This window comes from Cnephaeus nilssonii, assembly GCF_951640355.1.
Source record: "Cnephaeus nilssonii genome assembly, chromosome: 7".
NCBI classification, from domain to species: Eukaryota; Metazoa; Chordata; class Mammalia; order Chiroptera; family Vespertilionidae; genus Cnephaeus; species Cnephaeus nilssonii.
In genome coordinates this window covers 93,561,062-93,577,397 of record NC_137078.1, presented here as the reverse complement: position 1 = coordinate 93,577,397, position 16,336 = coordinate 93,561,062, and the positions used below count along the sequence as shown (strand labels likewise).

The window sequence follows — 16,336 nt, the reverse complement described above, 5'->3', positions numbered from 1 at the left end:
TTTAATGACAACTACCGCTACCGCTACCAATTCGTAGGGTCGTTTTAAAGCCCCCACTCCTGGGCCCCCAATACTGCTAGGGGTTAGAGGAGGCATCTAGAGGTGAGAAATGGGAAGCCATGACCTGAGTTGGCGTGCCAGCTGGGCAGTGCATCTCCTGGCCCTGGTGGGGAGGAAAGGAGAGGCCCCACTTTGATGGAGATGCACCCCTGCCCTTGTTGAGGTGACAGCCTCCCCTGCAATTTCTGAGCTCTTTTCCGGGCAAGTGAGCACCCCATTTCGAAAACAAAATAAGCTGTGTGGCTTGTCAGCCCCGGCCCAGTGGGCATCGAGGGCTGGGCCTCACTGCCAACTAGGCCCACGGGATGCTGCCCTCCGCTTCCTCAGCCCCCCTCGGGCACATGATACTGGTGTGCCACTGCTCCTGCCCTGCGTGCCCCGCACAGGGAGGGGTCCTGGGGAGCCCAGAGAAAACCGAGGAGCGAAGGGCTGGGGCTGCTGTGCTGTGGTCCACATGCACCTTTGCCCTGCTCCCACCCACCTTACCACTGGGTTGGCGGGTTGCGCAGGCCTCGTGCAAAGCCCTTTGAGCCTGGAGACAGTCTTGTGAGGCCTCTGGAGAAATGAGTCTGGATTCCCACCCCTGACTTGTCCTTTAATTCGGTTCTGAAACCAGCAGGGCCGGCCGGCTGCAGATTCGGGGGCAGCTTTCTGTGGTCCCAGGCCCCTCAACCGTCTGGCTTTTTCGGAGGCAAGGAACGCTCACGTTTCTGCAGGAGCCGGGCAGGAGCCTCGCTGCACCTGTGTGAGCACGCATCCGCCTTCCTGATGGTGCGTGCGTTTTTGTGTACAAGCATGTGCGAGCTGCCTTTGGAAAGTCTGGGCGGAGCACCTGCTCCCCATCCGCCCGTCCGCCCCTTCATCGAGGGCGGCGCCCTGGGAAGTCAGGTTGGGCCTCAGTGTCTGATCGGTGAGGTCCTGGCTGGGCCTCTCCCAGCGAGGCCCCGGGGAGTGCCTGTCTGAGCAGGCGCTCGGCCTGCGTGTGGGCTTTCAGGAGAGTTGTCTCCGGGGCAGGCTCTTCTGGAGGATAACACCCCCTCCACCAGGGTTTCCTGGAAGGAGCTGCCTCTCAAGAAACAAGAACTGTGCAGGCTGGAGGAAAAGGTGAAGGGATTAAGCAACACAGAACAAAACCCAACACCTCACCCACAGACAACAGTGTGGTGAGGACCAGAGGGAGGGGGTAGGAGGAGGTGGAAGAGGGTAAAGGGGATTAGTGGTGATGGGAGGAGACTTGGCTTGGGGTGGGGAACACAATGCAGTGTACAGATGACGTATTATAGAATTGTACTCCTGAAACCTGTGTAATTTACTAACCAATGTCACCCCAATAGATTCAATAGAAAGGTTTTAAAAAAGAGGAAAGCAAAAGAGAACTGGAAGCTAGGGTTGCCAGGACTATGGGCAGCAGGTTTGGGGTGAAAGGACAGAGAAATGGAAATTTCACCCCCCCCCCCCGACCCGCACTCCCCTGGCATTGCATGATCTGGACTTGGCTTTGTGGAGGCTGTGAGGGGTTCAGCCTCTCCCCAAATTCCAGAGGCTCCCTGGCTGAGTCTCCAGCACCTGGGCCTTCACTGGGGTGGGAAGCTGAGGAAAGAGGGACAGAGAACCCCCACCCCCCGGGAGCCCCTAGTCTGAGCTGCCGGTCTAAGGGAGGAAATAGCTCCCTGCCCTCTCGCCGCTCCTGGGGAGCCCCCACTTTGATGGAGATGCGCCCTGCCCTTGGTGAACTTCCTGTCTGAGAGGGAGCTATCCGCTGCTGCTCTCAGGGTCCCCCAGTAAGGGGTGAGCTGCAGAACCCTGCCTCCTGAGAGCACCCCATTTCCCCCAGCTGGGACGCAGAGCTCAGCCATCAGGGACTGGCTTAGAAAAAGCAATTTTGTTGGCCGTCTCAAAGTCTTGCCCTTCTGGGCCCTGCACTCGGATCAGGAATGAGATCAGGAACGAGCTTTGAGTTGATTGCCTTGGTTCCCTGTGGAGGACCCCCGAGCCCCCACCAGCTTCTTTGTCTCCATGGGAAACCTCTTGGTGATTTGCGATGGGATGGAGTTGGGTTGAGGCTCTGGCTAGAGTGACTCTGCAGCAAAACAAGCCGAGTCGTGTTACTGCCGCTTCCTGTTCACCAAGCTCACATAAGGCCCGGAATTCCAGGCTCCTGCCACACACAGCTGATGAACTGAGCCCCTTTCCAAGGTAAACCCAGTCATGCCACTTACCGGCTCAGCCCCCTCCAGCACTTACAATCAGCCTCTTCACTGTGGATTTAAAAAATATATATATTTTATTGATTTTTTACAGAGAGGATGGGAGAGGGATAGAGAGTTAGAAACATCGATGAGAGAGAAACATCGATCAGCTGCCTCCTGCACACTCCCTACTGGGGATGTGCCTGCAACCAAGGTACATGCCCTTGACCAGAATCGAACCTGGGACCCTTCAGTCCGCAGGCCGACGCTCTATCCACTGAGCCAAACCGGTTAGGGCTTCACTGTGGATTTTAAGGTGGCCCTGCCCACCTCTCCCACCTCTGTCTTAGCACTGTGCTCCCCACATTGGCCACCTTCCTATTTCTCAAACATGGCAAGCTCATTCCTGCCCCAGGGCCTTTGCACCTCCTGTGCCCTCTGCCTGGAATGCTCTCCCCGCCCTCACCCTATTATCCCAGGGCTGATTCCTTCACATTTTTAATGTCTCTGATTAAATGCCTCCTAGAGAGACCTTCCCTGGCCACCCAACCTTAACGGCTCCCCACCTTTTTTTCCTGTGCAGTGGTTTTAATTACTTGGAGTCATCTTTACCTGTTTATTTGTTTCACTGGTCTCTGCACTGGGAACACACACTTCCTGAGAGCTCCTTGGTCATCTCATTCATCGTTACCTTCCCAGCACCTAGACCCATGTCAAGCACAGAGTAGGAGCTCAAGAACATCTGATGAATGAATGAGGCCATATTAGGAACTGGGCCTGTAGCGAGCTCCCCCTCACCCAGGTCCCTGTAATCCTCATGACAACTTCCACTTACAGATGGGAAACTGAGGCCCAGGCCTGTGACGTTACTGAGGAAAGGAGCTCTAATAGCAGGTCTGATAGCAAATAATGGTCCGTCCAACATCTTCCTGCAGTCTCAGGTTTCTGTGCTCTTTGCAGAGGAAGTGGAAAGGAGGAAGCTCACCAGGCACTGCCCCGGACTAGCCCTCCGGGGTCAGGTTTCTCCTACCCTGCACTTCTTTTTTTAAAATATATTTTATTGATTTTTTACAGAGAGGAAGGGATAGGGAGAGAGAGCTAGAAACATCGATGAGAGAAACATCAATCAGCTGCCTCCTGCACACCTCCCACTGGGGATGTGCCCGCAACCAAGGTACATGCCCTTGACCGGAATCGAACCTGGGACCCTTCAGTCCGCAGGCCGACGCTCTATCCACTGAGCCAAGCCGGTTCCCCCGCACTTCTTCCTCCCTCATTGTTTTTGCACGTGCCGCTCTACCATTCACATTCTCCTATGTTCCTTACACAGTCTTTGTAAACGGTTTTGAATGGATGTGGAACAGTCCACCGAGTGGGCATGTCGGAGTTACCTGACTGTCCCCAATGGCTGGGCACTTAGGTTGTTTCCAGTCTGCTGTGCTGGAGTTGTCTGCCTTGGAGCAACATCTGGATGTTGTAGATGAAGCTCAAGGGTCCGTCCGTTCACTCCGTGACTGGATTTTACTGTGTGCTGGTCCCTGTGCTGAGCAGGGGGTACTGACGGGCCTGAGGTTCAGTGTCTGCTGTTGGAGATCACAGTCCAGGGTGGGCGGCGCTGAGCAGACACAGGGCGGCGTAGGTGTCACGGGGCTGGACAGTGGAGAACCGCGTGCAGGTGGTCCGGTGCAAGGGCGGTCGGGGGTGCCTCATGGAAGAGGGGCATCATCCAAGGGGGAGTCTTCAGGTGCTGAAAGGCTGTTGCTAGGAGGGCGCTGGGTGATGCACACAGCACATAGGTCACCGTGAGGGCAGAGGCATGGCCGCGTGGTTCCTCCTGAGCGTCCTTCCCACACAGGCTCGGGTGGGCCTGGCGTGGAGGGAGCCTGCCAGGGCAGAGCTGAAGCAGAGGTGAGCAGAGTGCCGAGTTAAAGAACTTGGACTTTGTCCTGCAGTGGATGGGAATTCTGACCGTCCTCTCTCTTTAAAAAAGAGGTTTTCTTTAAAAGACCAAAATTATACATACACCTATTAAAAAAATCAAATAGCATAGAATGGTTCATCCCCAGTCTCCTTCCTGGGAGGAAATACTTGTCACCTGTTTCTGTTTTTGATTCACCTGTAACTTGTCTGCCCTGCTGGTCCCTGGCTTATCAATTTTGGACATTCTGTGTTGCCTCCCCGCTGTAAAAGGTGAGGATTTGGCTCACAGCACCCACCTCTCTTCCCAGTAGTTGTGTTGGTTGCCTTTGTAACTTTAGACAATATGTCAGCGGCTGCTTCCTTCCATTGCCTTTAGTTCTTTCTCTCCTGTCACAGTGGCATGCTGGAGCCGGGTCCTGTCAACTCCTAAGAGCCTGGTGTGTGTGAATTTCTCCCTGCTCCTTGTTTAGTGATGTCGTGTGGGTAGCTTGAGATTGGCCCTGTTGGAAGTATTTACACCATGGGAATTGGCAGACAGGACACACCAGGGTACCTCTGCCTGTTAAACAATTACCAACACGCCACTGCTGGGCTTCTGGGGTTTCCTTCCGGCCTCAGCTGGTTCAGGCAGAGGCCAGAGTAGCGTGGCCCCCAGGTGTTTGGCTGGCCCAGCACCAACACCCCGACTCTGTCCGCAGCAAAGCTTCGAGGCGCACCAGGATGAGGCCGTGAGCGTGACGCACATGGTGAAGGCAGGCAGCGGCGTCTGGATGGCTTTCTCCTCCGGCTCCTCCATCCGCCTCTTCCACACGGAGACGCTGGAGCACCTGCAGGAGATCAACATCGCCACCAGGACCACCTTCCTCCTGCCAGGTGAGGCTGCGGGGGCCTCGTCCCGGGCCTGCGGAGGGAGGGCGCTGACATTGGCAGCCGGCAGAGGTGCATCCTGCCCAGCCCGTCTCATTAACCTTGCGGAAGCCTTGGGTCAGCCTTGAAACTGGGCCTCCGAGGGAGGAAGTCGTGGGTTTAGAATTCAAGCCCAGGACTGTCCTTTGAAAGCCCTGCTCGCTGTCACCACGTGCCCCCTCACCCTGCGGCACAGAGGGCACGGGCTCGCAGGAAGTAAGGCTCCGAGCTCTGCGGACTCTTCCCAAGCCAGGCAGCTGCTAAAAAGCCACTCTGGGTGGGAAGCAGGCCTGTCTACACCTGCCACTCCTCAGGTGGACAAAGAACCAATTCTGTCTCGAATCACCTTCAGCGTGAGGTGGAGGGGGAGAGTGAGGGCCGAGCAAGGGGCTCTTCTCTTAGAGGTTTTTCTAAGAAAAGCAGCTGTCCCTTTAAGTTCCCTGGCCAGGCTGGGAGGTGGGGTTGGACAGCACCCCCGGGGGCCCGTGCTTCCTCCTGCAGAGCTGTTGGGGAGAGGTGATGGGGAGGATTAAGGTTGGAGCGCACCTAACCGCTGCCCCGTTTCTGTCTGAGGCTTTGGTGGAATTGGCTCCAGGCAGCAGCTCCCTTACCATCTGCTGCCCATGCTGCCGCCCAGACCCCCACAGGCTGTGCTGGAGAGCCAGGATGGCCACCTGCTCAGGGCCCACTCCTGCCCACAGCTGGCCTGAGAGCAGACCACAGAGCCAGCTGCAGCAGCCTGCCTTGCCTCCCTGCTTGGCCCAGCTCCCACCAGACAGGCCGACTGACCCGCGTTGGTCTGGGAGGAGGAAGAAGCTCCGTCTTGCCCAAGCACGGCAGGCTCAGCTGGTCTTAGCAGCTGGGGAGCTGAAGGGCCCTGGGGCCAGGGACAGAGCAGGCATGGCAGGCTGAGGGCCTGGCGCCAATTGTTACCAGGACTCGGCAGATGGGCCACGGCGTCGCTAAAAGCAGCTGAGCCGGGAGACTGACCTCCTGTTGTGTGAGGCTGGGCTGAGGGCAGGCACGCTAGTCAGCATTTTGGGGCCACGGGAGCCTGCTTACCCCAGAGGCCTGGTTCCTGACCCCACATAGAGCACCTGGAAATCACCCTGGCCCCTGCTTCCGCCCAGCTAGTTGAGACTGTCCTTGACTTGTGGCCACAGGGGATCTTGTCCTAACAACAAGATCAACAACAAACAGCGATAGTATGTAATTAACTACCACCCCGCCATGAGCCCTACCGTGAGCGAGGTCCCGGGCGCTTTACCTACAGGGTCTCACTTCATCTTAACTCCACGAGGTGGGGGTTGTCCCCGCTGTACAGATGCAGAAACTGAGGTTTGTTCAGCAGGTCAGGAGGCTGGTCTGTGGTCTTGCCGCCTGCCAGAGGCAGGACTGGGGTCACAAGAGGTCAGACGCACTTCAGAGTCCCACTGTGTGTAATGGGGGAAGGGATGACTTTAGAGGAGCCCAGAGTCCTGGCTCAATCACGTTGGGTCTCTTTGCCTCCCGGAACCTCTGGTCCCTCTATGGGACTGGAGGTGGTTCCGGGCTCCTGGTAAATGCCACCAGATGTGGGAAGGCACCTTGCCCAGGCCTGGGGTGTGGTGGGTACACCAGGAGAAGAAATGCCGCCTAACATGTTCCCTGGGGTGCGGGAGGGGCTTGCGGGGCCCGTATTATGGGTCTTTTTCTTTTGCAGCTTTATTTTTTTTTTTTTTGTATTTCATAGGATTTAGCCATTCTACAAAGTAAATCCATTTAGCTATGATAGATGTGTCTCTGTATCACAAAATATTCCCCCATTCATGCTGATAGCTAAATTATTTCAAGTTAGTGGGATAAGGAGGAAATCGCCCAATCTCTGGGCCTTTCTGATCTTGTCAGTCTCATCTGTGGGAGTGGGGAGAGTGAGAGGAAGAGTCACGGTTACCGGGGCCGGAGGTGGATTTGTGGGCAGATCGGCTGCAGGAGTAAAAACTCCAGCTCCCACGGCACACCTGACTCACGGTGGACGTTCAAAACACGCGCCCACGCCCCCTGGCTGGGCTGCTCTTTGCACTTGCCCCTCAAAGAAGGGAGAGCGTTCATCATGGTGATGGTTATTTCAGAGGCAGGTAAACCGAGGCCCGGGAGGTTAAACGACTGGCCCAAGGTCACGCTGCTGACGAGGCCGGAGCCAGGGCGCGAATCGCAGCTCTCTCACAGCCTTACTGTGCCGTCCCCCTTCCTGGGCCTCAGTTTCCCCATCTGTACGGTGAGGGGCCGAGATTTGAGTCAGAGCTTGGCCATGCCGTGTAGGGAAGGCCCGGAACCTGGAGTCGGGCAGGCCCTGCTGGGATCCTGGCTCTGCCACTTTGCAGCCCTGGGACTGGGAGCCGGTGGGGGACCTCTCTGATCTTGGGCCCTGCCTCTCAGGGAGGTGTGGGCCTGAGACGGTGCAGCCTCTGGCTTGAGTAAGTCTCAGTCCCCGATGGTGCTGTGCACGGTCATCGGCTCCAGCATGCCTCCTCGGCCATCCCCATCCCTGGTCACCCTGGCTACTGTGGGCCATGCATCTCCCAAGGGGCTCCTTGCTCACCCCCACCCTCCGAGTCCATGCCCTTCCCACCTCATCGGCTACATCAGAGCAGACAGAGCCACCCCTACGCTCGCCGGACCTCTTTGGGGCTGGGCCCTGGGCACGTCCGGGATGGAGGCTGAGGTTCCTGGATACAGGGCTTCCCGAAGGTTACTGCCCTGGCCTTCTCCCCCAGGCCTGACTGTGCCTACACCACACCGAGAGCCCCCATACCCGAGGGCCCCCACACCCGAGGGATGCTGGGCCGGAGCTAGCATGGGGCAGAGGGCGGCTTCAAATCCGCCCACCTTGTGCCTCAGCTAAGGAACAACAGAGCAGGACTCGTACGTTCTTTGTTAGAAATATTTAGAAAAGGCTTTTAAGTATTTTCTCTTTGCCCACACCAGCAAATGAAATAATTGCATAATTAGTAATAAATTTGTTCCTCCTTTACGCGTGGATTTCTTTAAGGGGACGTAAAATATTTATCACGCTTCCTTCCCCCGACCCCTGTCTTCTCCTCGGCACCCGACTGGTATTAATGCATTTTCGAGCCTAAATTCCCTCCTCCTCTTAACTAGACAGGTCATTAATAAAATGTTCTCCGAGAGCCCGAGCTTTTTAAAGTTGCATATCTCCAGATAGATGGCTCGGGCGAGCTGCACACTGCTGCATTAAGTCTCTGTGATAAAATATTTATCCACCATTAGAATTTTTTTCTCTCGGACTGTTTGTGAGGTGCCTTGCTCTTTCCCTCGAGGCGGAGGGGGAGGAGGAAGGGCCCCGGAATGAGGTCTGATGATGAAGTCATTTCTCAATTCCGGCACCTCTTTTGGCTTCTCACTGCCTTCCTTTCGCTCGCTGGGTTTCGGCTATGGAAACGGGGGTGGGGGGTGGGGTGGGGGAGGGCGGGAGGATGCAGGGGCATCAGGAAATGGTCTCCTTCTGGTCTTCAGGATCCCGGGGCCCCGGAAAAGGAGGTGAGGCGCTAGAGATGAAAAATTTGCCACTGTTTCCGCGTTTGGCTTTATTGTTTTTGTGGGTTTATGGCTCTGGTGGAGCTGGTCTGAAGAGTCTAGGTCCTTTTAATAATTATAGCTGTTTTCCTAATAGCCTGCCTTTATTGATTGTGTACTAGGGCTAAGAGCTGTGCTCAACCGTGTATATATATTATCTCTATATATGCTGTATATGTATGTACATGTATATTTCTAATAATCATAAAATTGAGCAAGGTAGTTTTGTAATAGTCATTGATCAGTGAAAGTGACTTGTTAATTCACACAGTTAGTCAGTGACATCAGCACCCGTTTCCTTTTCCACTTTCCTATATTTTTCATTCATTCATTCATTCATTCATTCACCTACCCATTTACTCATGGATACTTTTTGAGTGTCTGCCATGGGCCATGGTACTGGGAATGGACCTTGAGCATGGATAGGCCTCTGCCCTCATGCAGCTTATATTTGGGACAGCGAACAGGAAGTAAGGAGAAGGGAGAATAGGGTAGTTATAGGCCTTGGCCAGGGCCAGGAGGGAAGACAGCTGGTGACGAGAGGGAGCTGGTAGCCTGAGCCTGTTGCTCGGACTTCCCGAGGGCCGGAGCGGGACCGGAGGTGTCCTAGTAGTTGACGCAGGTGTGGGGCAGAGTCCCGGCTCCACGGACACGCAGATGCTGCGTGTGAAATAAATAGCGCCTGCCGTCAAGTGATGAACTGGCTTTTTTCGGTGTGGTTTGCATTTCCACATCGAATCAATACTATGAATATGACTTTTTGAGTTTGCATCGTATCGCCAGACTCATATATCTCCCTGCCTGCTGACAGCTCCATTTGGCTGGCTAACGTGCATCTCAAGCAGCACATCCGGCGGAGAACTTGGACTTCCACCCCAAGCCCGCTCCTCCCCCATCTCCGTCGGTGTCACTGCCATGTACCCGGCTGCACGAGACCAAACCCTCGGAGTTGCCCTAGATTCCTCCCCTTTCTCTCCTCCCACTCTGGTCTGTCAACGGGTCTTTTGTTCTGCTTCAAAACGGATCTCGAACCTGTTGGCTTCTCATTTTCTTCCTGCCACCATTGCGTCGCTGTCATCATCTTACGCCCCCTTCTTCCGTCACGTTGCTCAAACGCTCCTCTAAAATCAAGTCAATCACTCACCTGGTAGACCTTCTGGTAGCTTCTCATCACACTCAGAGCGAATAGTCACAGTCCTTACCCCAACTCGTCCTGACCTCCTTCTGCTCCGAGCTGCACTGGCTTCAGTCTGTTCCACCGGCCTGCTAAGCTCGTTCTTGTCACAGGGCCTTTGCACGTGCTGTCTCCCAGGCTTTGGCTCAGGTCTTGACGTGGCTGCCTTCTCCTTGTCATTCTGATCTTGCATCCTCACACCTGCCTCCCCATCCTTCCTGGAAGCAGACTGAGGCATGAAGTCCCAGGACCCCCCTCCCTGCTCCATCACCCCATTGGAATCCTCTGCCAGTGTTTATGTTCCTTGTTTATGTTTTCACTTCCCATGCTCCCTTTCCAGGGCTGCACGGACACAGTAGCCACTATTAAAATTAAATGGAATGAAAAAGTCAACCCCTCAGCCCCACTAGCCACATTTTAAGTGCTCAATAGTCACGTGGTTAATGGCTATATAATTGGACATTCTGGTAGAGAACGTTAGCATCATGCCAGAAAGTTCTAGAGTGTTTGCTCTTCAAGAGCAGAACATTGTGTATGGTTCCGGCTGTGCCTCCCACACTGAGGGCGGAATCCTGTGCACAACAGGTGCTGGGAATGCCCCGGGGTTCCGAGTGAATGGATGGGTGACGATAGGGCACGCTGGGTTAGACAAGGCTGTGCGGGCCCGTGATGGAAACCCTTCTTCCGGGGTGACTGGAGCCCCATCATTCTCCTCCGAGACGGTTTGCTCTGCAGCGGAGGCCCCTACCCCTCCTCGTACGGATCTGAGGCAATTTGCGCAAGAGCAGAGAGGCATTGGGAGTACCAGGCTGTAATAGGCAGGGGCTTGAGTGTGGCTCCCCACCCTGCACTCACCAGCTGGGAGAACTCTGGGCCTTAGCATTCCCATCTGGGAAATGGGCACAGCATCTGTGCCTTGCATGCCTCTCAGTGGCTGCAAGGCTTACGTCAGACTAGAGCAAACATGAGTGCTCTAAAGCCGACGCTCCAAAGCAGTTTTCTCAACATGCGGCCCCTGGACTGGCAGCATCCGTGCCACCAAGGACCTTGCTAGAAACGCCGTTTGGGGCCTCACCTCTAGAGGGTGGGTCCCCAGCTGGGAGCCCTCCTGTGGTGCCAATTGCAGGCCCAGGTTGAGGACCACCGCTCTCAGCATCATTTCACACATCACGTGGCATTGTTATTGCCGAGATGCGTGGCCGGGGTTAGAATTTCCTTTCGGGGAGAATCAGCCCCTCTCAGCGGGGCCGAAGGATCTGGGCCAGAAGCGGGCCAGCCCTCTGGGCAGCCAGGCGTCCGCTCTGGGCCTCTCCTTCACGCCCATCCTCACTGACCCGACTGTTGGCAATGGAACAGCCACTCTAATGGCGGACAGCACCGTCTGTGCATACCACGTGCCGGCGCTGGCTCAAGTGACTCACATTCCTCGACTCATTTCATCCTCAGGACAAGGCTAGGAAACGTCGTCCTTGCCTGCCCTGCTCTCGGCACTGGCTGTGCAGCCCACACTGTCTTCCTCCCTGTGCAGAGCAGTGGGACGCTCCTTGCCGTCGGTGTTTGCTAAAAAGAAGAGCCAGCACCCAGGGGATCGCCAACAAGAGCTAACCTGGGCCGACATCGGAAACATGCTCGTTCCTGGCACCGAGCTGTCCTCTTCGCTGTCGGGCCCAGGGACTGCAGGGAGGAAGGCCCACGTGGGCAACATGTCCAGCCCGGGCTGGGGAGTTAGGGCTGCAACAGTTTGTCAGTTTGCTTTGCTTCTTGTATCCGCCCTGGCCCCTCCCATGCATCCCATCTGCACCAACCTCCTCTTCACCTCAAACCTGCACCTTCCCAGGCCTCCCTGGCTTCACTCCCAGGCGGCTGGTGGTGACCCTGGTGTGGGCCCTGGGCCTGCCCCGTGTGCCAGAGCACCCAGCCCCGCTATGTGGAAGCTCACAGGGGCCAGCACCGTGCTCTATGGCGTTCCCTCGTTGCATCCTTGCAGCAGCCCCAGGTTACACGGGAGGAAACTGAGGCTGGGTGAGGGAGCACTCGGATCTGCCGTCCAGGGGCCAGGCCCCAGCCAGGTCAGCCTCCCAAGCCCCAGCTCTTAACCATACCCCGTCCAGCTTCTTGCTTGTCTCACCGGAGGAGCCCGGGGGGTACCACTTCCTCAATTTGAGGTGGCTCCCAGAACCCACTGCTGCCCCCAGGGAGCATTCTGCTCATGCTCACCTCTCTCACTGCAGGCCAGAAGCACGTGTGCGTGACCAGCCTCCTGATCTGCCAGGGTCTGCTCTGGGTGGGCACCGACCAGGGTGTCATCGTTCTGTTGCCCGTGCCTCGGCTGGAAGGCATCCCCAAGATCACAGGTGAGGTTCTGGGAAAGTCTTGTCGGGGCCCAGGAGTCAGCTGCAGATGGAGGGGCCTGGGGGCATGGTGAATCATGCCCAGATGTTCGGAGGTGTCTATTCTCCAGTTTTCTCGGTCATCTCAGGCAGCACTGTGGTACAATGCAATTAAATCACCTCAGCCCCATAGCCTCCCACTTTCTCTCTGAGTCTCAGTTTCCCAGTCTGGCAAATGGGCACAGTAGTGCATATCGGCCAGGTGGATTGAAGACTGGCTGAGACACCTGACTGACAGCCGAGGCTCTGCTGGGCCCATTCTGCTCCCTCCCCACAGCAGCTTCAAAACGTCCAGGCTCCAGAGATAGACATAACTGAGGGCTCCTTGGGGTGGGGGCTTTGTACAAACGTGTGTGCGTAGATTAGAGGAAGGTCTGCCCTGATGTGTGGCAGCAGGGCCCAGGAGGATAAGTGGGTCAGGGAGGACCCCAGAGCCCTGGGCCGCTCTTTGCCTCCTCCCTGAGAGCAGGGGTGAGTGGGAGGGAGGAGCCCCAAGGGAGGCCAGCCCCACCAGATCTCAAGCTCTCTGCTAAAGAAAACCCCTACATTCTGAGATTTCCTGCTTGCATCATATAGGTCATATTCATCCTGGGCTGGGTCCTGGGGTTGCAGGGATGTACTGGGCAGAGACCCTGCCCCCAAGGAGTGATGGTCTGGTGGGGCGGCTGTAGTCCAGGGTGGCAGGTGCTAAGTGGGGGCCCATAGACTCTGGGCACAGAGACAGAATGATCAGCTCTTCGTGGTGATTTCCGGAAGGATGTGCTGTGGAGGAGCTCGAGCTGGGCTTCCACGGATGTTATAGAATCGGGTGGGCGGGAAAGGCTCTGTAGATGGAGGCAATGGCGTGGGCAAAGGCCCTGAGCCGTGCGGGTGGCTCAGGCAGGGAGCTGCAGGCGCTTTCACACTGAGGGTCCCCCGGTGCTTTCTAAGATTACTCTTGTCCTGCTTCACCCAAGAAAGTAGCCTGGAGCTTGGGCGAGCCCTACCCCAGACCCATGGCCCCCTGACAAGGTTCCAATATAGATTGCAGTTACAACCCCCCAAACCCCACAATCAGAAAGTTCTCCCAGAGACGTGTGGGTGCCTTGCTTAAAGCTCTGGACCCTTGGCCCCTTCTCTCTGCCCCACGTCTGCAGGGAAAGGCATGGTCTCCCTCAACGGTCACTGCGGGCCTGTGACCTTCCTGGCCGTGGCTACCAGCATCTTGGCCCTGGACATCCTGCGGACGGACCAGGAGGAGGCCGAGGGCCCCAAGGCTGAGGAGGACAAGCCGGACGGGCAGGCTCCTGAGCCAGCGCCCGCACCCTCTAGCCACGTGGGCCGGGAGCTGACCCGCAAGAAGGGCATTCTCCTGCAGTACCGGCTGCGCTCCACGGCCCACCTCCCCGGCCCGCTGCTCTCCGTGCGGGAACCCGCGCCCACCGATGGCTCCGCCCTGGAGCACAGCGAGGAGGACGGCTCCATCTACGAGATGGCCGACGACCCTGATGTCTGGGTGCGCAGTCGGCCGTGTGCCCGCGATGCCCACCGCAAGGAGATCTGCTCCGTGGCCATCATCTCTGGCGGGCAGGGCTACCGGAACTTCGGCAGTGCCTCGGGTGTGGGCGGGAGGCCGGCCCCCTGCGGGGAGACGGACAGCACCCTCCTCATTTGGCAGGTGCCACTGTTGACGCTATAGCCCCCACCCAGGGAGCAGAGCTGCAGCCGTGCCCCGCTCTCGGCCTGCGTGGGACCTTCGGCCGGCCAGGGCCCCCGGGAGTGTGGGTGGAATCGCCTTCCAGGGACCTGCACAGGGCTGTGTGGATGGGCCTGGGTCTCTAGTAACTACCCAGGTGGACAGGCTGGGTCTCTAGTAATTACCCAGGTGGACAGGCTGGGTCTCTAGTAACTACCCAGGTGGACAGGCTGGGTCTCTGGTAACTACCCAGGTGGACAGGATGGGTCTCTAGTTACTACCACAGGTGGACAGGCTGGGTCTCTACTTACTACCCCAGGTGGACAGGCTGGGTCTCTAGTAACTACCCAGGTGGACAGGCTGGGTCTCTAGTAACTACCCAGGTGGACAGGCTGGGTCTCTAGTAACTACCCAAGGTGGATGGGCCTGGGTCTCTAGTAACTACCCCAGGTGGAGGGGCCTGGGTCTCTAGTAACTACCCCAGGTGGAGGGGCCTGGGTCTCTAGTAACTACCCAAGGTGGATGGGCCTGGGTCTCTAGTAACTACCCCAGGTGGAGGGGCCTGGGTCTCTAGTAACTACCCAGGTGCACAGGCTGGGTCTCTAGTTACTATTCCAAGTCGATGGGCCTGGGTCTCTAGTAACTACCCAGGTGGACAGGCTGGGTCTCTAGTAACTACCCAGGTGGACAGGCTGGGTCTCTAGTAACTACCCAGGTGCACAGGCTGGGTCTCTAGTAACTACCCAGGTGGACAGGCTGGGTCTCTAGTTACTACCCAGGTGGACAGGCTGGGTCTCCAGTAACTACCCTGGTGGACAGGCTGGGTCTCTAGTAACTACCCAGGTGGATAGGCTGGGTCTCTAGTAACTACCCAGGTGGACAGGCTGGGTCTCCAGTAACTACCCAGGTGGACAGGCTGGGTCTCTAGTTACTACCCAGGTGGACAGTCTGGGTCTCTAGTAACTACGCAGGTGGACAGGCTGGGTCTCTAGTTACTACCCAGGTGGACAGGCTGGGTCTCTAGTAACTACCCAGGTGCATAGGCTAGGTCTCTAGTTACTACCCAGGTGGACAGGCTGGGTCTCTAGTTACTACCCAGGTGGACAGGCTGGGTCTCTAGTAACTACCCAGGTGGACAGGCTGGGTCTCCAGTAACTACCCAGGTGGACAGGCTGGGTCTCTAGTAACTACCCAGGTGGATAGGCTGGGTCTCTAGTTATTAACCATGTGGACAGGCTCGATCTCTAGTAACTACCCAGGTGGACAGGCTGGGTCTCTAGTTACTACCCATGTGGACAGGCTGGGTTTCTAGTAACCACCCAGGTAGACAGGCCCGATCTCTAGTAACTGTCTTGGCTGAGCAGAGGAAAACCTCTTCCTTTTAAAACAAGATGAAATTTAGAGTTTGGGGGAGGGGCTTGGGTTTGTGGAGAGGGAAGACTCCTCTGGAGAAAATGGCCTTTTTAAAAAAAACAAAACACAAAACCTCACAACTGCCTGGCAAGCCCAGCGCCTCTTGTCTGGCCGAGCGGGGCTCAGAGGTGGCCACGCGCCCCTCCTGGAAGGGCGTGAGTGTGTGCGTGTATGAGAGCGTGTGGGCTGGTGTGTGAATATATATAAATACGTATATATGGTGTATATTATCTGTGTATAAATAAAGTCTGTACATATTGGAGCTCTGGGAGATGCTGGAATAAAAGGCGAGAATAACATCGGTGCTTGGATTGAGGGGTTTTTCTTTTTGAGATGGGACACGGGGAGAGACGGAGAGCAGCTGCCTCTGGGTGGGGAGTGTTCGGGAGCCGGAGTGACGCCGCCCTCGGCAGGAGTGGCCGAGGCCCCGCCCCTGAAGACCTGCCACAAGAGCAGCCCCAGGACTGTGCCGTTCCCTGTGGTCGCCATTGGTCATCGATGGCTACTTAATTTTTAAAATTAATTACAACTAACTTAAATGACAAATTCAGTTTCTCATCCCATTAGCTTGCAGAGCCCCACAGCTGAGTGCCGGCTGTCGGACAACAGGAGGTGGACAGGCATGGGTCTCGAGTATCCTTTTCCACCACCCTGGAAAGTTCCCTTCTGCTCGAGAAGGGGCTCTTGGGAGCTTCTTTTCTGAATATCTATAATAATAAAAGGGCAATATGCTAATTAGACCAGATGTCCTTCTGGACGTCCTTCCTTCTGGACAAAGTCGCAGTGGGCGGGGGGCCGAGGCAGAGGCAGCCGAGGCAGAGGCGGCAGAGGCCCCTGGCCACAGTGGCGGCGGGCGGGGGCCTGGGCCAAGGCCCTTGCACAAATTTCGTGCATCGGGCCTCTAGTGATTTGATAAAAAGGCTGGGCCCCAGCTCTGGAGGGTACGGAGGCAGGACGCCTTGGCTCTGCCAACCTGGGAAGGAAGGAACCTGGGGCTTCACCACATGGAAGGTCGGGTCTGGGTTGTTGCTAT

General features: G+C 56.5%; 1 protein-coding gene across 13 annotated transcripts in view; it reads left to right on the top strand.

The window, feature by feature from the left end:
- The window catches only part of ARHGEF10L (Rho guanine nucleotide exchange factor 10 like), a 137,961-nt gene extending 121,915 nt beyond the window's left edge, over window positions 1-16,046 (top strand). For 8 of the 13 annotated variants that reach the window (XM_079776225.1, XM_079776221.1, XM_079776220.1 and 5 more), the window contains 3 exons: window positions 4,868-5,042; window positions 12,057-12,179; window positions 13,352-16,043. In XM_079776225.1, the coding sequence (XP_079632351.1) occupies window positions 4,868-5,042; window positions 12,057-12,179; window positions 13,352-13,893 (840 nt within the window). In that variant the 3' untranslated portion in view covers window positions 13,894-16,043. Of the gene's footprint in view, window positions 1-4,867; window positions 5,043-12,056; window positions 12,180-13,351 lie in introns of all 13 variants that reach the window. The other 5 variants (XM_079776223.1, XM_079776222.1, XR_013813741.1 and 2 more) reach the window with 4 other exon arrangements.
- Window positions 16,047-16,336: the final 290 nt, after the last annotated feature.